This window comes from Chiloscyllium punctatum, chromosome 3 (genome assembly GCF_047496795.1).
Source record: "Chiloscyllium punctatum isolate Juve2018m chromosome 3, sChiPun1.3, whole genome shotgun sequence".
Classification (NCBI taxonomy): Eukaryota; Metazoa; Chordata; class Chondrichthyes; order Orectolobiformes; family Hemiscylliidae; genus Chiloscyllium; species Chiloscyllium punctatum.
The window spans coordinates 156,928,196-156,955,654 of record NC_092741.1 but is presented as its reverse complement, the minus strand read 5'-3'; the positions used below and the strand labels follow the sequence as shown (position 1 = coordinate 156,955,654).

At 43.3% G+C, this 27,459-nt stretch overlaps 1 protein-coding gene across 1 annotated transcript in view; it reads left to right on the top strand.

Moving 5' to 3' along the window:
* The first annotated feature begins 2,677 nt into the window (after positions 1–2,677).
* The window catches only part of tmem214 (transmembrane protein 214), a 57,380-nt gene continuing 32,598 nt past the window's right edge, over positions 2,678–27,459 (top strand). Inside the window, exon 1 of the mRNA XM_072562946.1 lies at positions 2,678–2,922. Within this exon, the coding sequence (XP_072419047.1) occupies positions 2,799–2,922 (124 nt within the window). The 5' untranslated portion in view covers positions 2,678–2,798. The remainder of the gene's footprint in view (positions 2,923–27,459) is intronic.

The following is a 27,459-nucleotide window of genomic DNA, read 5'->3' as shown; positions in this document are numbered from 1 at the left end:
AGAGGAGGTTTACCAGGATGTTGCCTGGAATGGTAGGAAGATTGTATGAGGAAAGGCTGAGGCACTTGGGGCTGTTTTCATTGGAGAAAAGAAGGTTTAGGGGTGACTTGATAGAGGTGTACAAGATGATTAGGGGTTTAGATAGGGTTGACCATCAGAACCTTTTTCCACGTATGGAGTCAGCTATTATGAGGGGGCATAGCTTTAAATTAAGGGGTGGTAGGTACAGGACAGATGTTAGGGGTAGATTCTTTACTCAGCGAGTCGTGAGTTCATGGAATGCCCTGCCAGTAGCAGTGGTGGACTCTCCCTCTTTATGGGTATTTAAACGGGCATTGGATAGGCATATGGAGGATAGTGGGCTAGTGTAGGTTAGGTGGGCTTGGATCGGCGCAACATCGAGTGCCAAAGGGCCTGTACTGTGCTAGATTTTTCTATGTTTCTAAATCATGTCTCAAACTTGATTGAGTTTTCTGAAGAAGTAACAAAGAAGATTGATGAGGGCAGAGCAGTAGATGTGATTTATATGAACTTCAGTAAGGCGTTTTGACAAGTTTCCCCATGGGAGACTGATTAGCAAGGTTAGATCTCATGGAATAAAGGGAGAATTAGCCACTTGGATACACAACTGACTCAAAGGTAGAAGTCAGAGGGTGGTGGTGGACGGTCATTTTTCAGACTGGAGGCCTGTGACCTGTGGAGTGCCACAAGGATTGGTGCTGGGTCCACTACTTTTTGTCATTTACATAAATGATTTTGATGCGAGCATAAGAGGTACAGTTAGTAAGTTTGCAGATGACACCAAAATTGGAGGTGTAGTGGACAGCGAAGAGGGTTACCTCAGATTACAACAGGATCTGGACCAAATGGGCCAATGGGCTGAGAAGTGGCAGATGGAGTTGAATTCAGATAAATGCGAGGTGCTACATTTTGGGAAAGCAAATCTTAGCAGGACTTATACACTTAATGGTAAGATCCTAGGGAGTGTTGCTGAACAAAGAGACCTTGGAGTGCAGGTTCATAGCTCCTTGAAAGTAGAGTCCTAGGTAGATGGGATGGTGAAAAAGGCATTTCGTATGCTTTATTGGTCAGGGTATTGACTACAGGAGTTGGGAGGTCATGTTGCAGCTGTACAGGACATTGGTTAGGCCACTGTTGGAATATTGCGTGCAATTCTGGTCTCCTTCCTACAGGAAAGATGTTGTGAAACTTGAAAGGGTTCAGAAAAGATTTACAAGGATGTTGCCAGGGTTGGAGGATTTGAGCTATAGGGAGAGGCTGAACAGGCTGGGGGTGACCTTATAGAGGTTTAAAAATTATGAGGGGCATGGATAGGATAAATAGGCAAAGTCTTTTCCCTGGGGTCGGGGAGTCCAGAACTAGAGGGCATAGGTTTAGGGTGAGAGGGGAAAGATATAAAAGAGACCTAAGGGGCAACTTTTTCACTCAGAGGGTAGTACGTGTATGGAATGAGCTGCCAGAGGAAGAGGTGGAGGCTGGTGCCATTGCAACATTTAAGAGGCATTCGAATGGGTATATGAATAGGAAGGGTTTGGAGGGATATGGGCTGGGTGCTGGCAGGTGGTACTAGATTGGGTTGGGATATCTGGTCAGCATGGACAGGTTGGATTGAAGGGTCTCTTTCCATGCTGTACATCTCTATGACTCTAATTAAGCAATGCATGATTGGCATCACATTCATGAGAATCCATTTCCTCCATCACTGACACTCAATAGCAGTCGTGTCTACCATTTACAAGATGCACTGGAGAAATTCACCAAAGATTCTTGGACTGTACCTTTCAAACCAATGACCACATCCATCTAATAGGAAAAATCACCATAGTGATCAGACCATAGGGCTGTCCTCTCATGACAGCAATACCAGTGGTGGTTTAACATGACGTTTATCACACCTCAAGCAAGGTGAGGAGAGTTCCTTCATGGTAACCCCAACTGGCTGGATGTCCATGTTTGCAGTGCAAAATGACACCAACAGCGTGTGTTTAATTCTCACACCAGCTGAGGTTATTTCCATCTAAAAGGACTAGATCAGCAGTTAGATAAGAATGCTATCACCTGTAAATTCCCATTTGTGCCACTCACCATCCTGACTGTCCTTGGGTCAAAAGTCCTGGAATTCCCTCCTTCAGGGTTTTGTGGGTCTAGCTGTAGCATATAGACTGCAGTGGTTCAAGAAGGTAGCGCAACACCACCTCCTCCTCCTGCGGCAACTGGGGATGGGCAATAAACGCTGGCCCATGTCCCTGGAGTGAATATGAGTGTAGCTGACCTGGTGTTTGGCACCATGCAGTATATTAGATCAGGGTGGAATGTGAAGTTGAAGAACTGCTCAACCCCCTGGCGGGAGCACAAGGTGCCGCCAATACAGTCATCAATGTAGCGCCAGCACCACTCCAATCTTGACTCTTGTATTTGGCACATCAGGGGAAGTGAGGACTGCAGATGCTGAGGGGGGAGGGAGGGGGCAGAGTCGAGAATGTGGTGCTGGAAAAGCACAGCCGGTCAGACAGCATCCGAGAAGCAGGAGGATAAATGTTCTGGGCAAAAGCCCTTTATCAGGAATTAGGGGTGAGATCCCACGTGCAGGTGTGACGTAACAGGACATCCAGCCACGTATGCACGTCGCGTGCGGAGCTCGCGGCCGGCTCTGATTGGGCGGCGGGCGCTGTTTGAAAAGCGTCGGTTTGAGAATTTCTCCAACAGGCGGCCTCGAGCTGGGCGCTCTTTCCTCCCGGCGATAGTATCTCCACCGTCACTACCACACGACCCGGGGGATGGCGTCGCCTGGCAAATGGGAAATAGTCAACAAGAAAAATAAGAAAGGCACTTTGACTAGAAATGAGAAGAAGTCGGCCCGGAAAGCTCTGTCTGAGAACATGCCTCGGATAGATCCAGTCCGTGAGTTAAACAAATCTCTGAGCTTCCCAGCGTGGAGCCTGTGGGAGGAGGCCGGTGTGTCCCTACAACCCGATCCCCACGGAGCTCGGGAAAGGCTGCTGCCCACGGCATTGCCACGTACCTCACTAGTTTAGCAAACATGCACCGTACAGCTATCAGGAAGTGGTATTCAGGAAATATAGTTTCTTATTGGGCTATAATTGTGTTTCATCTAGTATTTATTTGTCTATTAACAATCTTTCTCAGTTGGTCACTATGTTCTACTGAGATCTTTACCCATTGGCAATATGTAAACTGTTTTTATATTCTGCGGTTATCAATACTGTGACGATGCTTTTAAGTTTAACCCGTCCCCCCATCCAAAAATTCTAAATGTTAATCTATTTAATATTTGGAATAAAAACAAGTTTTCTTTGGGACTCAAATATTTTAGCGTAACAAATATTATTCTCAGTGAGTTTAGTGTTTAAAGCGTGAAATTCAGTTCTTCGTACACTTCACAATGGAGCTGTTCTCCAATATTAGCCAAAGAAAAACAGTTGACTAACATTGAGGGGAATTAAACTCGTGCTGCAGTGAGTCTTAAGAACTTTCTAAATGGAAATCGAGTGTAAGGCGACTGCTGAGAATTGCCGTTCACTTCACTTCACTTCACTTCAAAGAATGGTTGAATTTGGATTCCTTGACTGAATGTGTCTTTACCACAGTCTTGGGCAGTGCATTACAGACCTTTTTAACCTTCTCTGGGTGAATTTTTTTTTTCTCTCTCTCTCATTGATTTGCCAACGATGAAAATTGTGACACTGTTGCTTGATCTTTTTGCAAGTAAGAATCTAGATCTTTATCTGATCTAGATTCCTCACTAAAAAATCACGCAACACCAGGTTATAGTCCAACAGGTTTATTTGGAAGCACTAGCTTTTAAGTGCTGCTCCTTCATCAGGTGGTTGTGGCGTATTAGATCATAAGACACAATTTATAGCAAAAATTTAGTGTGATGCAACTGAAATGATATATTGAAGAAGACCAGGATTGTTTAAGTCTGATCTTTTAGTTTAGTTGGTTTCAGTTCTTTCATATGTAAATCCCAGAACATTTTTAAAAGTTAATGATCACTTGAGAATGTAACAATAGCATTGGAAATGTGAGGTGCCCTGTGTCTGTGCCCCAATGTCCAGATTGATTCTATTTCTACAAAAGGATTTACAGAATTTTACATGGATTCATGCAGTTTTTGAGCAAAATGAAATCTAACTATGCAAGTATAAATTCACCCCACAAACTTTGTGTAAAGAGGTATAAGTCTGAGAAGGTGTGTGTGACAGAGGGTCTGCGTAGGTGTTTGTGGTGGGTTCACCTGAATGTGGCATGAACCCAAGGTCTCAGTTGAGGCCATCCCCATGAGTACTGAACTTGGCTAGCAGCCTCTGGTTGGCCACTTTGTGTTTTGTTGCCTGTCCCGAAAAGGTCAGATGATTGTCCTAGACCGCTGAAGTGCCCTCTGACTGGGAGGGAACGCTCCTGTCTGCTGATTGTTGTGTGGTGTCCTTGCTCCGTTGCTGGCAAGACTTGAGCAGAAACTACAATGTACCATGCCTCAGGACATCCTTGCCTGCAGCATATGCGATAGACAACGTTGGCTGAGTTACGCAGCAGAGACAGGTGTGTTCCCTCCCAGTCAGAGATCTGTGACATTTGACCTCTGACCTGCAGGTGACCATCCTCCATGGCAGACTTCGGGACAGGCAACAACGCAAGGTCGCCGAGCAGTGGCTGATAGCCAAGTTCGGTACCCATGGGAATGGCTTCGACCGGGATCTTGGGTTCTTGTCACACTACTGGTGATCACACTGCACTACACACTCTGTCTGTCTCACATGCGCATACAAACTTGTACAAATCCATACACTCACGCAGACCCCCTCCTACACAAGATTGCTTTCATACACTCTCACACACCCTCTCTCCAACTTATCCCCCCTTCTCTCATACACACGCATGTTTGTGGGGTGAATTTGTAAACTGCAGAATTATATTTTTTTTGCTTGAAAACTGCATGAATCCATGTAAGATTGTGTAACTCTTTTTTTTAGAAAAGTAGAATTGGTCTGAACACTGGGGCACAGACAGCCTCACACCTTCGATGCGTTATGAGATGATGTGGTACCTGTTGTTAAAATTTACTTGAGAATGTAACATTTTTTAAAAACAAAGTTCTGGGATTTACATATGAAAGAACTGAAACCAACATGCTCATTCTAAAAGATGACTTAAACAATCTGGGTCTTTTTTCAATATATAACTTCAGTTGCATCGCACTGTAAACTTTTTTGCTAAACAATTTGTCTTACAATCATCTACTCCACAACCACCTGATGAAGGAGCAGTGCTCTGAAAGCTAGTGCTTGCAAATAAACCTGTTGGACTATAATCTGGTGTTGTGTGATATTTAACTCTGTCCACCCCAGTTCAACACCGGCACCTCCAAATTATAGATTCGTCATAACTTTGAATGAATGTGTTTCTTGCAAATTTCCTCTCTGCCCTGTCTTTTAAAGAAAACCATTCCAACTTCTCCAATCTGTCCAAATGTAAGCTCTCCTAGAGTCATAGAGACATACAGCATGGAAACAGATCCTTCGGACTAACCTGTCCAAGCCGACCAGATATCCCAACCCAACCTACTACCACCTGCCAGCACCCGATCCATATCCCTCCAAACCCTTCCTATTCATATACCCATCCAAATGCCTCTTAAATGTTGCAATTGTGCCAGCCTCCACCACATCCTCTGGCAGCTAATTCCATACATGTACCACCCTCTGAGTGAAAAAAGTTGCCCCGTAGGTCTCTTTTATATCTTTCCCCTCTCACCCGAACTTATGCCCTCTAGTCCTGACCCCAGAGAAAAGACTTTGCCTATTTACCCTATCCATGCCCGTCATAATTTTGTAAGCCTCTATAAGGTCACCCCCTCAGCCTCTGCTCCAGGGAAAACAGCCCCAGCCTGTTCAGCCGCTCCCTATAGCTCAGATCCTCCAACTCTGACAACATTCTTGTAAATCCTTTCTGAACCCTCTCAAGTTTCACAACATCTTTCCAATAGGAAGGAGACCAGAATTGGCACGCGATATTCCAGTATGGGCCTAACCAAAGTCCTGTACAGCTGCAACATGACCTCTCAACTCCTGTACTCAGTACTCTGACTGATAAAGGAAAGCATACCAACCGCTGCCTTCACTATCCTATCTACCTGCAACTCCACTTTCAAGGAGCTATGAACCTGCACTCCAAGGTCTCTTTGTTCAGCAACACTCCCTAGGAACTTACCATTAAGTGTATAAGTCCTGCTAAGGTTTGCTTGCAAAATGTAGTACCTCGCATTTATCTGAATTAAACCCCCATCTGCCACTTCTCAGCCCATTGGCCCATCTGATCAAGATCCTGTTGTAATCTTGAGGTAACCCTTTTTCGTTGTCCACTACTCCTCCAATTTTGGTGTCATCTGCAAACTTACTAACTGTACCTCTTATGCTCGCATCCAAATCATTTATGTAAATGACAAAAAGTAGAGGACCTGGCACCGATCCTTGTGGCACTCCACTGATCACAGGCCTCCAGTCTGAAAAACGACCGTCCACCACCACTCTCTGTCTTCTACCTTTTTGAGCCAGTTATGTATCCAAATGGCTAATTCTCCCTATATTCCGTGAGGTCTAACCTTTCTAATCAGTCTCCCATGGGGAAACTTGTCAAACGCCTTACTGATGTCCATATAGATCACATCTACTGCTCTGCCCTCATCAATCCTCTTTGTTACTTCCTCAAAAAACTCAATCACGTTTGTGAGACATGAATTCCCATGCACAAACCCATGTTGACTATTCCTAATCAGTCCTTTTCTTTCCAAATACATGTACACCCTGTCCCTCAGGATTCCCTCCAACAACTTGCCTACCACTGTCAGGCTCATTGGTCTGTAGTTCCCTGGCTTGTCCTTACCACCCTTCTTAAACAGTGGCACCACGTTAGCCAACCTCCAGTCTTCAGGAACCTCACCTGTGATTATTGATGATACAGATATCTCAGCAAGAGGCCCAGTAGTCACTTCTCTAGCTTTCCAGAGTTCTAGGGTACACCTGATCAGGTCCTGGGGATTTGAAGACATCCAGTGCTTACTCCTTTGTAATATGGACATTTTGCCCAATGTCACCATCTGTTTCCCTACATTCTACCATCAATGGATGTGTCTACCAGAATCCTTTCTGCAAACACCAATACCTTCACATTTTTTCTAAGCATGCAGCCAGGAACAATAGGCAGTATGCCTGCTGAGGTAACATGTCTAGATGTGTGTTATTAGGTGTTCTCTCAACCTGTCCTGCCACCTTCAATGATGTATGTGTACATACACCTGGGTCCCATGCTCCTTTTCATCTGATTTAATATTGTCACACTGAGCTATAATGAAAAGTATTTTGCATACATACCATCTTATAAATTTGTCAATAACAGAACAGAATGCAGAATATAGTGTTACAGCTGCAGAGAAAACTCGACTTGAGAGGTCCATACGTAGCGTGCAAACTGCTCCTGCAGCCCCTTTAGGTTTTGAACCATTTTATTTTATACTGTCTAATTTTCCTCTTGCCTAATGAATTACTGGTTTTTTTTCTTGCATTGAACTTTGCTTGCTACATATCTGATTTTAAAATCTCGCACACTCCTTACTCTTTTGTATTGTTTGCATGCTTTGAAGTTGTGCCCTGAGCTGTAAAATCTGTGATTCTATGTAATTCATAGAACAATACAGCACAGTACAGGCCTTTTGTCCCATGATGTTGTGCTGAGCATTTATCTTAATCTAAGATCAACCTAACCTACACACCCCTCAATCTATTGCCATCAATGTGCTTGTCCAGCAGTTGCTTAAATGTCCCTAATGGCTCTGACTCTATTACTACCGCTACACACCCACCTTTCTCTGCTTAAAGAATATACCTCTGATTTTTTTTTTCCCCCCCATACCTTCCTCCAGTCACCTTTAAAATTATGACCCCTCGTGACAGCCATCTCTGCCTTGGGGAAAAGTTTCCAGCTATCTACTCTATCTGTGCCTCTCATTACCTTTTTTATACACCTCAATCAAGTCACCACTCTTCCTTCTCTTTTCCGGTGAGAAAAGCCCTAGCTCACTCAACCTCTTCATAAGATAAGCCCTCCAATCCAGGCAGCATCCTGGTAAATGCTGAAAAATGTGTTGCTGGAAAAGCGCAGCAGGTCAGGCAGCATCCAAGGAGCAGGAGAATCGACGTTTTGGGCATAAGCTTTTCTTCAGGGCTCTTTCCTCCCCCCCCCCCCCCCCCCCCCCCCCCCCCCCCGTCCCTTTTTTAAATCCCTCTCTCCACCTTTCCCCCCCCCCCACCAACTCAAATCCTCCAACCCTGGCAACATCCTTGTAAATCTTTCCAAGTTTCACAACATCAAATAGGGAGAATACAATTGCATGCAATATTCTAAAAGTGGCTTAACTGATGTCCTGTACAGCCACAATATGATCTTCTAACTCCATTCTCAATGCACTGACCAGTAAAGTTAAGCATACCAAACACTGCTTTCTCCACCCTGAAAACATTGACAGTATTCCTGTTTCCTGTCACCCAGCTAATTTAGAATCTGTTATTGCTGCCCCTTTTTTCCATGAGCTAAACTTTGTTTGCATGTTTGTTGTGTAGCATGGCATCAAATGCTTTTGGAAATGACCATCAATGTATGCTTTCCTGATAAAGGGCTTTTGCCCGAAACGTCAATTTTGAAGCTACTTGGATGCTGCCTGAACTGCTGTGCTCTTCCAGCACCACTAATCCAGAATCTGGGTTCCAGCATCTGCAGTCATTGTTTTTACCACATCAATGTATGCTTGTTAGCCCTCTGTTACTATTTTAATCTCCATGACAAGTCAACCTGGTGCCTAGCCTGCATACGTGCATTCTATTCAAGTCTTGACCCACAAGCCTGTATGTGGTCTGCTTCCACATCCTGCCTGGCCCAACAGGTCTCTATTTCAAAATTCCAGTAAGTATAATTGGAAGATTTTCATACTAGTTAGCAAGGTTGGATCACATAAAACACGGAGAATTAGCTATTTGTATTCAGAACCAGCTCAAAGGTGGTCATGGTGGGTTGTTTTTCAGACTGGATGCTTGTGACCAGTGATGTGCTACAAAGATTGGTGCTGGGTCCACTGCTTTTTGTAATCTATATAAACGATATGTAGGTATGGTTAGTAAGTTTGCAGATGACATTAAGGCAGCAAGGGGGCTCAGTGGTTAGCACTGCTGCTTCACCGCATCGGGGACTTGGGTTCAATTCTGTCCTCTGGCAACTGTCTGTGTTGGTTTCCAATGGGTGGTCTGGTTTTCTCCCACAGTCCAAAGATGTGAAGATAAGGTGGTTTGGTCATGCTAAAATTCCCATAGTGTCCAGGGGATGTGTAAGTTAGATGGATTAGTTTTGGGAGATCAACTAGGCAAAAGTGAAGACTGTAGATGCTGGAGATCTGAGTCTAGATCAGTGGTGCTGGAAAAGCACAGCAGGTCAGGTGGCATCCAAGGAGGAGGAAAATCGACTTTTTGGGCAAAAGCCCTTCATCAGGAATGAAGCCTCTGGGGTGGAGAGATAAATGTGAGGGGGGGGTGGGGCTGGGGTGAAGGTAACAAAGTACAGTAGGTGGGTGGGGATGAAGGTGATAGACCAGAGAGGAAGGTGGAACGGATAAGTGGGAAGGAAGATTAGCATCAGAGGAGCAGGAAAATCGACATTTCCTGCTCCTCAGATGCTGCCTGACCTGTGCTTTTCCAGCACCACTCTAATCTAGCTTTGGGCGATGCAGGGTTACATGATGGGGGAGGACTGGGTAAAATGCTCTAAGGACGGTCATTGTGGAGCTGGCCGAATGATATTTTTCCATATTGTAAAGATTCTATGATTAAAATTGGAGGTTTAGTGGGCAATGAAGAAGGTTCTTGCTGAATCCAATAGGATCTTGATCGGATGGGCTAATGGGGAGAGGAGTGGAAGACTAAGTTTAATTTAGATAGATGTGAGGTCCTGGGGAGTATTGCTGAACCTTGGAATGCAGGTTTGTTAGTTCCTTGAAAGTAGATAAGTGAAGAAGGCATTTGGTATGTTTTCCTTCATTGGTCAGTGCATTAAGTATAGGAATTAAGAGGTCATTTTGCAGCTGTACAGGACACTGGTTTGGCCACTTTTGGAGTACTGTACAATTCTGGTTGCCCTGCTGTAGAAATTTTGAAAGAGTTCAGAAAAGATTTACAAGGATGTTGCTAGGGTTGGAGAGTTTGAGCTTTAGGGAGAGGCAGAATAGGCTGGGGCTATTTTTTTTTTCCCTGGAGTGTTGGAAGCTGAGGGTAACTTTTTTTTTATATAGAGGTTTATAAAATGATGGGCATGGATAGGGTAAATAGGCACTGTCTCTTTCTGCAGAGGTGGGGGGGGGACATGTGGGAACTCGAGGGCATAGGTTTAAGGTGAGAGGAGAAAGGGGTCTAAGGGTAAACTTTTCATGCGGAGGGTGGTGGAATGAGCTGCCAGAGGAAGTGGTGGAGGCTGGTAGAATTAAAACATTTTTAAAAGGTATCTGGATGGGTATATGAATGGGAAGAGTTTGAGGGATATGGGCCAAATCTTTGCAAATGGGTCTAAATTAATTTAGCCCCAAAAGTTGGCATGGATGACTGAAAGGTGTGTTTCCATGCTGTACGTATGGATAAGCAGCTTCTTGTAGGTTACCACCACCAGTAGGAGGAAGCAAATGGTATGCTATTGGAGGAGCAGAGAGTAGCAGTCGTTCCTGTCCTCTGTCACGGAGGTCTTAGACGACAGAACATGCAAGAGGCTGGATCAGCCGCCATCTCTGGACGAGCTGTCATTCAAAAAGAATAAAACTCCCGGAAGCGACGGCTTCTGGTCGAGCTCTATTCCGCTCTGTGGGACTTGATCGGCCAGGATCTGCTGGAGGTGTATGTCAGTATGCTTCGGGCAGGTACCATGAGTGAATCCATGAGGAAAGGCATCATCACCCTCATCTACAAGCGGAAGGGGGAGAAGGAGGAACTCAAATTGGAGACCAATCTCACTGTTGAATGCGGATTACAAAGTTCTGTCAAAGGTAATCGCCAACCGGATCAGGTCTGCTCTGGGGTCAATGATTCACCCTGACCAAACCGGTGCTGTGCCGGGCAGGAAGATCGCTGAGAGTCTCTCACTCCTCAGGGATATGATCTCCTATGTGCAGGACAGAGGGTTGGACACCTGCCTGATCAGCCTGGACCAGGAGAAAGCCTTTGACAGGATATCACACAGGTATATGAGAGATGTTCTCTCCAAAATGGACTTTGGGGAGGGAATCTGCAATTGGATCAGACTGCTGTGCACCAACATTGTCAGTGCAGTCTCAATCAATGGGTGGGAATCCGATAGCTTCCCTGTCAGATCTGGAGTCAGGCAGGGCTGCCCTCTCTCTCTTATGCCTTGTTTGTGTGCTGCATAGAGCCATTTGCTGAGTCCATCAGGAAGGATGTGAGCCTGAGAGGGGTGACTATTCCTGGCAGTGGGGGCCTGCAGGTTAAGGCCTCCCTGTACGTGGATGACGTCGCCGTTTTCTGCTCGGATCCACTGTCCGTGCACAGACTCATGTGCATATGTGACCAGTTCGAACAGGCCGGGGGGGGGGAGGGGCAAGGTAAGCCGAAGCAAGAGCGAGGCCATGCTCTTCGGGAACTGGGCTGACAAATCCTTGATCCCCTTTATCGTCATAACCGACCACCTGAAGGTGCTGGGTATTTAGTTCAGGGGGGCTGGGGCGTGCGCCAAGTCTTGGGAGGAGTATATCAGCAAAGTGAGGCAGAAACTGGGCAGATGGAAGCTACGGTCGCTCTCCATCGCAGGAAAAAAATTGGTCACCAGGTGTGAGGCACTGTCATTGCTATTATACGTGGCACAGGTCTGGCCTATTCCCAGAACCTGTGCAGCTGCAGTCATCCGGGCCATCTTCCAGTTTATATGGAGGTCAAAAGATGGACCGGGTCCGAAGGGACTCGTTGTACAAAGATCTGGGCAACGGGGGGAAAAAATACACCCAATGCCACCCTCACCCTGATGGCCACCTTTGTGTGTGGCTGCATCAAGCTGTGCCTGGATCCCTGGAATGTAAACGCCAAGTGTCACTACGTACTGAGGTTCTACCTGTCCCCGGTGTTGCAAAGGATGGGCCTGGCCCCGCTGCCGCAGAACGCTCCGAGTAGTTGGACCGTTCCGTATCACCTGTCCTTCATGGAGAAGTTTATGAAGAAAAACACCTTTGACCACAAGTCCATCAGGAAGTGGTCAGCACGTAGTGTCCTTGAGATCCTTCGGGAAAAGGAGAGGGCGGATCCTACTGAGCGGTTCCCTGAGCAGACTGTCAAAGCCATTTGGCAGAATGCTTCATCGCCAGAACTTTCCAACAAGCACCAAGACATGGCTTGGCTGGTGGTGAGAAGGGCTCTGCCTGTGAGATCCTTTATGCACGCCTGGACTCTCAGCTGCACCGCACGCTGCCCTCAAAGCGGCTGCGGGGGGGACGAGACTGTCACACACCACCTTCTGGAATGTGCCTATGCAGAAGAAGTCTGGAGAGGAATGCAGTGGTGTTTGTCGAGGTTCGTCCCGAGCAGTGCCGTGACGCAGGACTCCATGTTCTACGGCCTGTTCCCTGAGACTCACACCGAGACGAACATCAACTGTGCCTGGAGGATCATCAACTCGGTGGAGGACTCTCTCTGGGCGGTCCGAAACCTGTTGATCTTTCAGCTGAAGGACTTGGCCCCAACTGAGTGTTGCAGACGAGCACATTCCAAGGTCCAGGACTACGTGTTGAGGGATGCGTTCAGTACAGGGGGCCCGCGTAGTCATTTGGGCTCTGCTAACGCCTCAGCTAAAAATGTAATTGTACTGACCTGTAAATAGGAATGATTACTCTGTTTTGGTATGCAAACAAATGGAATGTTTACATATGTATGGCATGTCCAACTGTACAGACCATTAAGTATTTTATGAATAAAGTATAGTATTGAAATAAAAAAAGGAGCAGAGTAGCAGAAGGTGAGCAATTTTTAACTCTGTCCAAGCAGGCTTTTCAGGAGACCCAGACTTGGGAAGGAAGGAATGGGGGTTGGGTGTTAGGACTAAAAGTCTGATGAAATTAGTTGGATATGCACCCACCCTTTGCTCCCCACTTAATGTCTGAATTACCTCCACTTTAAACTTTTAATTTTTTATTTCGGTGGGATGTGCTTGCATAGAATTTGTGCAATTTAAACTTGTTAATGTGAATTACTTCTGGTGCTGTTAACTTAAAAGTCATGTAATATAGCTTTTGTTTAGTTTCATTGCTATTATATACTTGCTATTTTTAGTTGAATGGATGAAGAAAATGTTTTGACTGGATAGCTCTGTGGATTGTGTGGTTTTCCAGTATTTTTCTTGCTAGTTTTGTCTTGTGAAAATGGCTTGTTGCTGGGTTATGATTCAATGGCATCTGTGGTAGTTTGTCTAGCTGACTGCTGATCACATGGGTTTTTATTCTGAATGTTGTTCAGTTACTTGGCTGCAGGCATCCTTGTAACTGAACTTGACTTGATGTTGACATTATCTATTTCTACCAGTAATTGCTGGTTAGCTGAACTAAAGTGGGAACCCTCTGAGAGAGGAATGCTACAATAAATTGTTTACTGACTTTGAAATAAATTCATTCAGCACAAGTAGTGGAAGCAGATTTGAAACCAACTCAGTGGTGAAATCTGCTTTTGTTTGTTTTAATTTCATGCATAATTGTGGTTTTACTGGAGCACAAAATGACATTGAAACAGAGTGGTGTGGTTGAGTTGGGATGCATATACTTGTAATGATTTTTTTGCATTGGCATTACTTTTGTGAACAAATCTTTACCATCATTCATCAACTGGCTATCTGTTTGTAGCTGAAAATCCTAACATTTCTTACCTAGAGGAATAATCAATTTCAGTGGATAGGTAGAAGTAGCTTGGATTGTCTGTCTTGGAGAGAAAAAGGCCAAGAGGAGATTTGTTAGAGGTTGTCCAGCCTGCCCAATTTTGCAACAGTTGAAAGGGAGTAACTATTTCTGCTTGGAAGAGGACCCCAGAACGAGAGGACGTAATCTTGTTTTTGAAAAGTCATAGAGATGGACAGCACGGAAACAGACCCTTTGGTCCATGCTAGCCAGATCTCCCAACCCAGTCTAGTCCCACCTGCCAGCACCCGGCCCATATTCCTCCAAACCCTTCCTATTCATATACCCATCCAAATGCTTTTTAAATGTTGCAATTGTACCAGCCTCCACCACCTCCTCTGGCAGCTCATTCCATACATGTACCACCCTCTGTGTGAAGACGTTGCCCCTTAGGTCTCTTTTTTTTGTATCTCTTCCCCCTAAACCAATGCCCTACAGTTCTGGACTCCCCGACCCCAGGGAAAAGACTTTTGTCTATTTATCCTATCCATGCCCCTCAATTTTGTATACCTATAAAGGTCACCCCTCAGCCTCTGATGCTCCTGGGAAAATAGCCACAGCCTGTTCAGCCTCTCCCTATAGCTCAGATCCTCCAACCCTGGCAACATCCTTGTAAATCTTTTCTGAACCCTTTCAAGTTTCACAACATCTTTCCGATAGGAAGGAGACCAGAACTGCACGCAATATTCCAACAGTGGCCTAACCAATGTCCTGTACAGCTGCAACATGGCCTCCCAATTCCTGTACTCTACTCTGACCAATAAAGGAAAGCATACCAAACTCATCCTTCACGATCCTATCTACCTAGGACTCCACTTTCAAGGAGCTACGAACCTGCACTCCAAGGTCTCTTTGTTCAGCAACACTCCCTAGGGCCTTACCATTAAGTGTATAAGTCCTGCTAAGATTTGCTTTCCTAAAATGTAGCACCTTGCATTTATCTGAATTAAACTCTAGCTTCCCACAGAATTCTCGGGTACACCTGATCAGGTCCTGGGGATTTATCCACCTTTCTGTTTCAAGATATCCAGCACTTTCTCATTTGTAATATGGACATTTTTCAAGATGTCGCCATCTATTTCCCTACATTCTATATCTTCCATATCCTTTTCCACAGTAAATACTGATATACTAAACGAGTATTGTGCATCTCCCATTTTCTGCAACTTTTTTTTGTAAGAGAAGCAAGGGTAATCAGAGAGCACTTCCACTCAGTGAGTAGTTCATGTATGGAATGCATTGATTTGAAATTCCTTCCTATTCATTTCTATTGACTGGGGAGGAGATGTTTATTTAACAAGCTGGTGCTGCCACAATGGACTGGTGTTTTTGCAATCTTAAGAGTTCTGCAAGTCGTCATGGGAGCATAATCATAAGACCCCTATTATCTTCCAGAGTTCCATTGCCTCGTTAGTTAAAAATGGACAATAAAAGCAGCCTTGCCATTATTTACATCCTGAGGGGGAAAGTGTTTTGATTTTTAGGGGTGGAGAAACATTGCTAAAAAGGAGGCAAGTGCCATTAAACAGCCAAAGAAAGTTTCAACCATCAATTTTGAATAGATGTACAGTCAGATCATTAACACCCAAAAAGAGGCAACCTAAATATTTTGCGCACAGACTCTCTAAATTCTCCAGTTCTGCACCTGAAACAGTGAACCAGCTTTTCCACTTGGCAGAGTTGTATACTTCCAAGAATATTTTTTGGTGAATAATTGGATAGATACTGCATAATATCAGTATATAATATAGGGAAGTTGTGTCTGCAGGACACTTGCATTCTTAAAAAGAATGGTTCAGTTGCACAGATGAAGTGAAAAGACAACACAAAGCACATGTTCACAGATCCAACCAGCAATTTGTTTCAGCTGAAACTGTAGCATTCAATAGAGTGCAGGAACCATGTATGTTGGCTCATTCAGTCACAGAATCATGAAATGACTATTGTTAGGGTGGCCATTAGCTCATTGCACTAGTTCCAGGAACAGACATTTTGGGACAGGAGTAGGCCATTCAGTCCCTTGAATCTTTTCCATCATTACATGAGATATTAGCTGAACTATGGCCTAACCCCTTATACCTTACCTGTCTTTGGTCCATATCCCTTGTAATGTTTTGCTTAACAAAAAAAAATTACCTGTCTCTGACTTAAAGTTCACAATTGATCCACCATCCACTGCCATTTGTGGAAGTGTTCCAAACATCTACCGTGTGTGTGTATATGTGTGTGATAAAGTGGTTCCTAATGTCTCTTCTGCATGGTCTGGTCCTAATTCTGAGACTGCATCCCTGAGTTCTAGAATTCCCAACCAGTGGAAATAGTTTCTTTTATATAAGTGGTCCTTTCCTGTTAATGCTCTGATTTTGATTCTGATGTTCTCGAGAATAAAGCCTAATTTGTATAATCTCACCTCTAATTGAATCCCTGAAGTCCAAGTAACATTCTTGTAAAGGCTACATTGTTCTTCTTTCAAGACCAATATATCTCTGGGGTAAGGTGCCCAGATCTGTATTCAATACTCCCAAGTGGGGTCTAACCAAGGTTTTATGTAACTACTTCCTTGTACTTGGCTTCTAGATATAAAAGTTTGCATTCCATTTGCTTTCTTGATTTTTATTTTAAATTTTCTGCATTTTTGACATTTTGACTATCTATGCACCTGGACCCCAATTTTTAGACATCCACATTAATAAATTTCATCTAAAAAGGATGCATCAGGCTACTTTTGGTTCAAAATGGATAATCTCTCACTTGCTCGTACTTAATTACATTGAAACTCATCTGCCACAGTTTTGCCCATTCGCCTCGTCTGTCAATATGCCTTTGTAATTTTATGCTCTCATCGACATTGTTTGCAATGCTGTATAACTTGTCCTGAAGAAGGGTTACACCCAAAACGTTGACTTCTCCACCTCCTGATGCTGCCTGGCTTGCTGTGTTCTTCCAGCCTTTTGCTTGTCTACCTTTTTTTTGATTCCAGCAACTGCAGTTTTTTTTTGTCTCTAACCTTGTCAGCAAATTTGGACATAGACCCTAATAAGTCATTATCCAAGTTGTTGATAAATGAGTGATTGATTGAGATAGATCGGATCCTTTTGGGACACTATTGGTCATGTTTTTCCAATTTGAGTATCTACCCATTAACTACTTTTTGTCACCTGTCACTCCACTCTTTTCCCAGCCCTGTCAAAGTTTCCTTCAATTCTGTGAGCTTCTATCTTAGTCTGTTGTGTGGAACCTTATCAAAAACCTTCTGGAAGTTCATAGAAACAATATGCATAGACACATCCCTGTCTGCTACCTTCGTCACCTCAGAAAAAAATCTGTGACCTATGTATCGTGAATCTGTGCTGAATTTCACCCTGGTTGACTCAAACATTGAGGACAAGACAACTGAACACCTTAATTAGACTCCAACAGTTTACCCACCATAGATGTTAGTCTAACTAGTCTGTAACTCCCTGGCTTTCCTTTTTTTCCCTTAAGTGGAGCGATATGTAACTTTCCAATCCTGGATCTAGGGAATTCTGATTTTTTTTTTCTCTCTTTTGGCATCCACCAGATGCTCCCACACTACCTTTTTTTTAACACGTTCACGTAGAAACCCACATATACCAGGGATCTGTCACTTTTTTAAAAAAATTCCATTAATTTATTTTACTGTTTTATTTGCATTAACTTTATTCGGGAACTGTTTCGATCCATTTTTAATTTCTTTAGAACTTCTGGCAAGCTATCCTTTCCGTATGTACTGTGACAAAGCGATTTTATTCAGGATGTCTGCCATCTCCCCAGAGTCATTAACAGTATCTTTTTTTCAGTGGGGTAACATTGCTCCTGACCCGTTGCTTTCCCTTTACGTAACTATATAACATTTTCTTACCAAGATGTTGGTATCTTGACAAGTTTCTTTTCATAATCCCTTTTTTAGTTGCTCTTTTCACTAGCTATTTTGTGCCCCTTTTGTGGTCTTTGTATCTTTCCCATTCAGCTATCTTTTTAACTGTATATTGCTCTTTAATTGTCTATGACTGCTGTTCTGTGAATGAAGCTTTTCCTTTTAAACATTCTCCATGGTTCTTGTTGTTGTTCTGGCCCATTAGATTTTTGTGGACGGTTTCTTGCTCATCTCATTGAAGTCTTTTTAAAATTGGTTGCTGATTTCATGTTTTTCACTTTAAATTATGCATTGAACTCACTTTTTTTTGACAGATGTTCAAGCCTAATTAGGTTGAATTTAATCTGACTCGTTACTCATTAAATCTAAAATTGCTTGTCCCTTTGCATCTAGGACACATTGCTGTAAGAAATGCTGGACATACTCAAGAAATTCAGTCTTTCTGACAGGTGCTTTTAACTGCACTCTCCACTTATCCTACCACTTTCAATGATTTGTGCACTGACAGCCAGGTTCTTTCTGCTCTTTTAACCCCCTTTAGAATTGTACTTTTTTTTATATATAATGTCTTTCCAAAACCAAAATGCATGACCCCTCACTTGTCTGTATTTGATCTCATGCAACCAGTCCAGCCATTCCACCACCTTGTCAATGTCCTTTTTTGGAGTTCCACATTTATTTACAATTCTTCCAAGTTTAATGTTACCTGCAAACTTTTGAAGTTGTTCACTGCACACCAAGATCCTGATAATTCCTGCATATTAAGAAAAGCAAATGTCCCAATACTGACCTGGGAAGTTTGACTGACTGACAAACCTTCCTTCAGTCCAAAGAATATCCATTCATGATTGCTGTGTTTCCTATCACATCATCCAATTTTGATTCCATTCCATCTATAAACTGATGAAAAGATGTATATGCTGCAGTGTATTGCTGAGGACCTTTGCAGCTGTTTTGGGATGTAAAGAGTACAGGGTCATTATGTGTTGGCCAACTAATTACACTTGGAAAGGAGATAGTGAGCTACTGCATTTCTTGTCCCAATCAAAAATTTGGAGCATTCTTCTGATCAGTTTTTTTTGTGTGAATGAATGATAATTGGAGCTCCAAATTCGAGATGTAGTGTGTTGAGAACATGCTGTTGGTAATATATTTAGACACTTACTACCCTTCTCTTCTCAGATGATGGAAGTTTGTGTTTGGAAGGTAGTTTTGAAAAAGGCTTGGAAAATTGCGATATTCCATATTGTAAATGTTGCATGCGACTGCCACTGCATATTTACAGATGGATTGAGTTAATACTTGATGTTGATCATGCAAGTTTTGTTTTAAAATGTTGAACTGTTTCTCATTTAATGTAGGTTGGTTTCTCACTTAGATGTTCATTGCCTTGCTTGGTGCAGATGTTGCTTGTTACTAACCTGCCTAAGCCTGCACGTTTATTCCAGCTTTGTTGTACACAGGCATCGATTGATTCAGTATATGAATCAAAATGTTTCTCAGAACTGACCGTTAAACATTCCTACTTCTGATCCTTTTTTTTTCTTAGAGGGAAATTATTGAAATAACTGAAGCTGAGGTGACGAACAACCACCTTAATTTTGAGTGTCAAACAGAAATTGCAGGAAAGGCTCAGCAGATCTGGCAGGATCTGTGGAGCAAAATTGGTAAATATTTCTGGTTCAGTGACGCTTTATCACAACTGATGGTAGGTACTGTTTTTGTATGGAAGATTTGGGGGGAGAGGGGGGGGTGGAGAGAGAAAGGGGTGAGCTGCATTTAAGGAGTAAATGTTAAAGTCCAAAGAGAGGAGAACAGATGGTGATACAAGGGAGTGGATAAGCATCAGCCTGGAAGAATGAATAGCTCTTAGTGGGCAAACAGTAGTTAATGGGGAGTGTTGCTGAACAAAGAGACCGTGGAGTGCAGGTTCATAGCTCCTTGAAAGTAGAGTCCTAGGTAGATGGGATAGTGAAGAAGGCATTTGGTATGCTTTATTGGTCAGAGTATTGAGTACAGGAGTTGGGAGGTCATTTTGCAGCTGTACAGGATATTGGTTAGGCCACTGTTGGAATATTGCGTGCAGTTCTGGTCTCCTTCCTACTGGAAAGATGTTGTGAAACTTGAAAGGGTTCAGAAAAGATTTACAAGGATGTTGCCAGGGTTGGAGGATTTGAGCTATAGGGAGAGGCTTAACAGGCTGGGGCTGTTTTCCCTGGAATGTCGGAGGCTGAGGGGTAAACTTGTAGAGGTTTGCAAAATTTGAGGGGCATGGATAGGATAAATAGATGAATTATTTTCCCTGGGGTCGGGGAGTCCAGAACTAGAGGGCATAGGTTTGGGGTGAGAAGGGAAAGATATAAAAGAGACCTAAGGGGCAACGTTTTCACGCTGCCCCTTAGGTCTCTTTTATATCTTTCATTCCATTTTATTCCATTCATGTATGGAATGAGCTGCCGGAGGCTGGTACAATTGCAACATTTTAAAAGGCATTTGGATGGGTATATGAATAGGAAGGGTTTGGAGGGATATGGGCTAGGTGCTGGCAGGTGGGACTAGATTGGGTTGGGATATCTGGTTGGCATGGATGGGTTGGACCGAAGGGTCTGTTTCCATGCTGTACATCTCTATGACTCTATAATAGCAGATGATGTGCTAACAATTAGTATATGGGCATTGGGGTAAGGACATGGAATAAGGTACCTCAACCCCTAAAAACCGTTGAATTCTATATTGGGTCTAGAAGACTACAGATACCAAGCAGAGAATGAAGTGCTGCTCTTCTAGTAAAGTTACACTGGAGCACAGCAGCAAGCCTGAGCCAGATATGTTGGCCAGGGAACACTCCAGTAAGTTGAATTTTAAGTGTGACTGCAACCAATATGCAGGTCTTTGTCTGTTTCCTGGATACTGTATTTCTTCTGGTGCTGTCATGTCTTGTTTCAAGTGGTGTTTAATGTACTGATCTGTAAAATATCAATGTCTAGCCTTTTCAATATAATTAGTAAGGAGCGGTGAGTGCAGATAATATCCTGTTACTATAATTTCACGCTTTCAAAATATAGTCACAATGACTATTGGAAGCATTTGGAATAGAATATGTGCAGTTTTGCACCTGTACTGTCTCCAGAAAAAATTCCAAATTTTATTTTACCTTTTCTGTTCCTCATCGGAAAGCAAATTTTGAGGAAACGTTTGGAAAAATAGTTTTGATCTTGAACCTGAAACGCAACTGGAGCAGTTGCCTCATGTAACCTGTTGCTGACCCAATAATTCACAATGTTAATCTCCACTGTACATTATTTCAATTTGACTGAGTGAGGAGGAATGAAATGGCTCGCCTTTTCAACCTCCTCAAGGTAGCCACAATGTTGATACAACGTTTTTGTTTTATGGCCTGAAGTTATTACCTCACTTCTGTTGAAATGTAGTTGAAGTGCAACAGAAATGAAATAAGGAACCAGTCGCAAGATTTCTTTCTGTGAAAAGAACAGTTTTAAAATTCGCTAATCCTGAGGAAAATAAAGATGTGACATGAAATGCATGCATACAAATACGAAGTTAGTGTCTTAAGATGAGAAGGAAATAAAAGAATGTGCACTTTCCTCTTAGTATCTGGAAATGTAAGGTGTTAATTTTGAGACTGTCGTCCCATTTCCCCCCTCAGTCGAAGCAAAATGCTCAGACACAGTATGGTTTTACCTCCTTCATTTTTATTCCTGGCCCTTGAGGGAGAGAGAACAATCACAGAGACATGTTTTCACAGTCTTCTCTAGAACAGCAGTTTCTCAATGAACTATATAGTTTATTCTCCAGGGAGAAGCATCTAGATAAAGCAACATACATATTGATTGATTGGCTGACCATTACAATCAGTGAATGTCAATAGTAAAGATTAAGCCATCTGCTGTTACACATTGAATAACTGACTTCACATAATGAATACTTTTTCACCTTGTTAAACTGACTTCCCATGCTGAATACTTCCAATATTGTTAAATGGCTCTACATAATGCTTTTCCACCTTGCCTCCAGCACCCCATTGTTAACTGCAAGTTCTTATGAGTCTTGCTCAGCTGATCTCCTCTTGTTTAACAAAACTCAACTCAACTTAGCTCTTTCCCTGCCTGTTTATACTCTATATAGACATTCTCAAGACCACGCTTGATGATTAGTAATTTGCATCAGTAGCAGCCATGAATATTGTAGATATCCACCAGACACAATTCCTAACTTCTCCTTTGTTAGCATTCTGAAGATCTCATTCCTCTAGGACACCTTGGTCCAGTTCAGTCCTTTTAAACACCCCCTTACACCCATATAGCACATTTCTGTGCAACTACAGTGTAATGCTTGCCTGTTTACCTCCTCACTGCCCAAGGCCCCAGATCCACCTTCCAGCTGAAGCAATGATTTGTCTGCCCTTTAATTCAATTTAATTTGCTATCATTGCTGCTCACAATATGATCTATTCTACATTTGAGAAGGCAGATCACTGACTAGTGACCCTTTTCAGCCACTTGTCTTTACAAATGAGCCCGAGCTTTAGGTTGCCTATCATTTCAACATGCCACCATGTTCCAATGCCAGCATTTGTTTGTGGTTTGCTGAAGGACTTCACTGAGGCATAATGGAAACTAGAAGAATAATGTTGCTGCCTCTTCTGTTTAGTACATTTTTTTTTGTTGTTGAGTCCTAAATTTAATAAGTTCAGATATGAACACTTCTCTGCTTCACCTTCAGACTTTTGCTGGTATTTTTCTAATGTTTAATTGCACTTTCATATTCCTTCAGAACCTCTGCTGTTTTGAGCCGACTAACAGCCGTAAGCCTAATTTTCTCTTCCCCACTGTCCAATCCAGGGTTTTTTAGACTTGTCGATCCTGCCCTTCACCATTTTATGGGAGCATGTTGGCTCTGCACTCGTTGCCCCTTTTTTTTTTTGAATGTCTGACTATTGAGTGGAATTTTCTGCAAAGCTGCACCCAGTTCACTATGGTCATTATTGCTGAAATTCTCCCTCACTGGTCAGAGCTGTACAAATAGACCTTTTTCAGTCCAACTTATCTGTGCCGAACAGACGTCTTCAATTAATCTAGACCCATTTGGCCCATGTCCCTCTTAAACCCTTCCTATTCTTATATCCATCCAGATGCCTTTTAAAATGTAATTGTATCAGCCTCCAACACTTCCTCTGGCAGCTCATTCCATACACTCACCACCTTGTATGTGCAAAGGTTGCCTCATAGGTCCTTTTTAAACCCATGCCTTCTAGTTTTGGACTGTGCTGCCTGATGGAAAAGACCTTGACTGTTTGCTCTATCCATGCCCTTCATGACTTTTAGACCTCTATAAGGTCACCTCTCTACTCCCACGTGCCTGGCTTTGTTGCTGACATTAGATCCAGCGCAGGTCCCTCTCTTGTCGGACTTCCTTTGTGTTGTCCAGGAGAAAGGAGGATTGCAGATGCTGGAGATCTGAGTTGAGAATGTGGTGCTGGAAAAGCACAGCAGGTCAGGTAGTACCTGAGGAGCAGGAGAATTGACGCTTCGGGCATAAGCCTTTCATCAGGAATGCTGATGAAGGGTTTGTGCCGAAAACTTCGATTCTCCTGCTCCTCGGATGCTGCCTGACCGCCTGCATCTTAAGATGCCCACGGAAGCATGTTAAGCACTCTGCCCCATAAGCGTTTCACACTGCTTGTCCCAATTAATATTGAAGAGGTTGAAATCCCTTACTATTATTACCCTGTTATGTTTTCACTTGGGATTTGCCTACATAAGATTTTCTACATAGGCAGCAAAAATAAAAAAAAATAATTCTACCCATATGGCTTCACTTTGAGGAACCTTTCGGTCCTCACTGTAGTAGTTGACTCCTTGATCAAAATTGTGACATCACCACCAATTTCAGTTTAACTCTTATTTTCCTGAGTGTTTTCAAGATTATATGTTATGGGCCTCTCATTTTGCTGAGGTTTGGGCTACTGTATTGAGCAGATCTAAAGCTCTGGGAGCTGTGGTCTTTAGTAATCACTTTTTCTAAATCTGTTCTAATCCTGAAGAAACTCAGCAATTGCATACTCGGGAGTATCCAGCAAATATAGGTTACTACTTGATGAGCAATTCGCTGTAGAGCTCCGAGGGGAACCGATCAGGTACCAATGTTCTAGCGAAGAGGATAAATAGGGTGGTCAGTAGGACTTTAAACTTCTGAGTTGGGGGGAAGGGAAAGTGAAAGCGACGTTAAATGGTATAAAGAGTATGGCGTTAAGTGGAAAGACAAGCAGCAGGATAGCATGTGTCCAGGTGGATTTAAGATTGAGGCAGACTGGGAATGCAGAAAAAAGCAAGGATAACTGAGGACATCATATGACTTCCAATATCTCTAATGATAAGAAAGTTAGCATTAAGGCGCTTTACCTGAATGCTCGCAGCATTCATAACAAAGCAGATGAACTAATGGCACAGATCATAGTGAATGATTATGATGTGGTAGGCATCACAGAGACTTGGTTACAGGGGGGGGGTCAGGACTGGCAGTTAAACCTCCAAGGATTTTCAACTTATCGAAAAGACAGGGAGGTCGGCAGAGGGGGTGGGGGTTGCCTTGTTAGTTAAGAACAATATTAAATCTATGGCACTGAATGACATAGTTGAGTCTGTGTGGGTGGAACCACAAAGGCAAAAACTCCATAATAGGAGTTATGTACAGACCTCCTAACAGTGGTCAGGACCAGGGACGCAACATGTACCAGGAAATAGAGAAGGCATGTCAGAAAGGCAAGGTCACAGTGATCATGGGAGACTTCAATATGCAGGTGGACTGGGTAAATGTTGCCAGTGGATCCAAAGAAAGGGAATTCATGAAATGCTTACAGGATGGCTTTTTGGAACAGCTTGTCATGGAGCCCACAAGGGAGCAGGCTATTCTGGACCTAGTGCTTTGGGACCTAGTGCTTTGCAATGAACCAGGCTTTATAAAAGATCTTAAAGTCAGGGATCCCTTAGGAAGCAGCGATCATAATATGGTAGAGTTCAGTCTGGAGTTTGAAAGAGAGAAGGCAAAATCGGATGTAATGGTGTCACAGTTAAATAAAGGTAATTATGAGGACATGAGAGAGGAACTGACAAAAATAGACTGGAAGCAGAGGCTTGCGGGGAAGACAGTAGAGCAAAAATGGCAGGAGTTTGTGGGTATAATTGAGGACACTGTCCAGAAGTTCATCCCCAAGAAAAGAAAGATTATCCAGGGAGGGATTAGACAGCCATGGCTGACAAAGGAAGTCCGGAAACGTATCAAAGAAAAAGAGAGATCCTATAAAGTGGCCAAGAGCAGTGGGAAATCAGAAGATTGGGAAGGCTACAAAAACAAACAGAGGATAACAAAGAGTAATAAGAAAGGAGAGGATCAAATATGAAGGTAGGCTAGCCAGTAATATTAGAAATGATAGTAAAAGTTTCTTTCAATACATAAGAAACAAACGACAGACAAAAGTAGACATTGAGCCACTTCAAACTGATGCTAGAAGCCTAGTGATGGGAGATGAGGAAATAGCAGGAGAACTTAACAAGTACTTTGCGTCAGTTTTCACAGTGGAAGACATGAGTAATATCCCAACAATTAAAGGGAGTCAGGAGGCTGAGTTGAGTATGGTTGCCATTACAAAAGAGTGCTAGAAAAGCTAAAAAGTCTTAAAATTGATAAATCTCCTGGCCCCGATGGGATACATCCTAGAGTTCTGAGAGAGGTGGCTGAGGAAATAGTGGAGGCATTGGTTGAGATCTTTCAAGAGTCACTGGAGTCATGGAAAGTCCCGGATGATTGGAAGATCGCGGTTGTAACCCCATTGTTCAAGAAAGGATCAAGACAAAAGATGGAAAATTATAGGCCAATTAGCCTAACCTCTGTTGTTGGTAAAATTCTAGAATCCATCATTAAGGATGAGGTTTCTAAATTCTTAGAGCAGAGTCTGATTAGAACAAGTCAACATGGATTTAGTAAGGGGAGGTCATGCCTGACAAGCCTGTTGGTATTCTTTTGAAGAGGTGACAAGTAGGTTAGACCAGGGAAACCCAGTGGATGTGGTCTATCTAGATTTCCAAAAGGCCTTTGATAAGGTGCTACACAGGAGGCTGCTGAGCAAGCTGAGGGCCCATGGTGTTCGAGGTGAGCTACTGGGATGGATTGAGGATTGGCTGTCTGACAGAAGGCAGAGACTTGGGATAAAAGGTTCTTTTTCAGAATGGCAGCTGGTGACGAGTGGTGTCCCGCAGGGTTCAGTGTTGGGGCCATAGCTGTTCGCATTATATATTAATGATCTGGATGAAGGGACTGGGGAAATTCTAGCAAAGTTTGCAGATGATACGAAGTCAGGTGGACAGGCAGGTAGTACTGAGGAAGTGGGGAGGCTGCAGAAGGATCTAGACAGTTTAGGAGAGTGGTCCAGGAAATGGCTGATGGAATTCAATGTGAACAAATGTGAGGTCTTGCACTTTGGCAAAAAGAATAAAAGCACAGACTACTTTCTAAACGGTGAGAAAATTTGTAAAGCCAAAGTACAAAGGGATCTGGGAGTGCTAGTTGAGGATTCTCTAAAGGTCAACATGCAGGTTGAGTCTGTGATTAAGAAAGCGAATGCAATGTTGTCTCTTATCTCAAGAGGGTTGGAATATAAAAGCAGAGATGCACTACTAAGACTTTATAAAGCTCTGGTTAGGCCCCATTTGGAGTACTGTGTCCAGTTTTGGTCCCCACACCTCAGGAAGGACAGACTGGCACTGGAACGTGTCCAGTGGAGATTCACACTGATGATCCCTGGAATGGTTGGTCTAACATATGAGGAACGGCTGAGGATCCTGGGATTGTATTCACTGGAGTTTAGAAGATTAAGGGGAGACTTCATAGAGACTTACAAGATAATACGTGTCTTGGAAAGGGTGGATGCTAGCAAATTGTTTCCGTTAGGTGAGGAGACTAGGACCTGTGGACACAGCCTTAGAATTAGAGGGGGTAAATTCAGAACAGAAATGCGGAGACATTTCTTCAGCCAGAGAGTGGTGGGCCTGTGGAATTCATTGCCGCAGAGTGCAGTGGAGGCCGGGACGCTTCAAGGCAGAGATTGATAGATTCTTGTTGTCTCGGGGAATTAAGGGCTATGGGGAGAATGCGGGTAAGTGGAGTTGAAGTGCCCATCAGCCATGATTAAATGGCGGAGTGGACTCGATGGGCCGAATGGCCTTCCTTCCACTCCTATGTCTTATGGAAAATGCTTAGTTCTCCTGCACTTAGACTGGTCATCTATCAACGATCACTGTGATTAATAAGTGCTTCCTTTTTGTCTTGTCGTTTGGCTTGTCATCTACCTTTTCACACCAAAATAAAACTTTTCTCTCATGAGAGTTGAGAGAGCGCACCTTTTTTATTTGAGCTATCATGTCCTTTCCCACTTAAACAAGAGTATCTTAATGAACTTTTTGAGGGAGAGACAAAAATCTTTGTTTTTCTCTCTCTCTCATTCCTGGACTGGGGTGGGTGGGCTCTACAA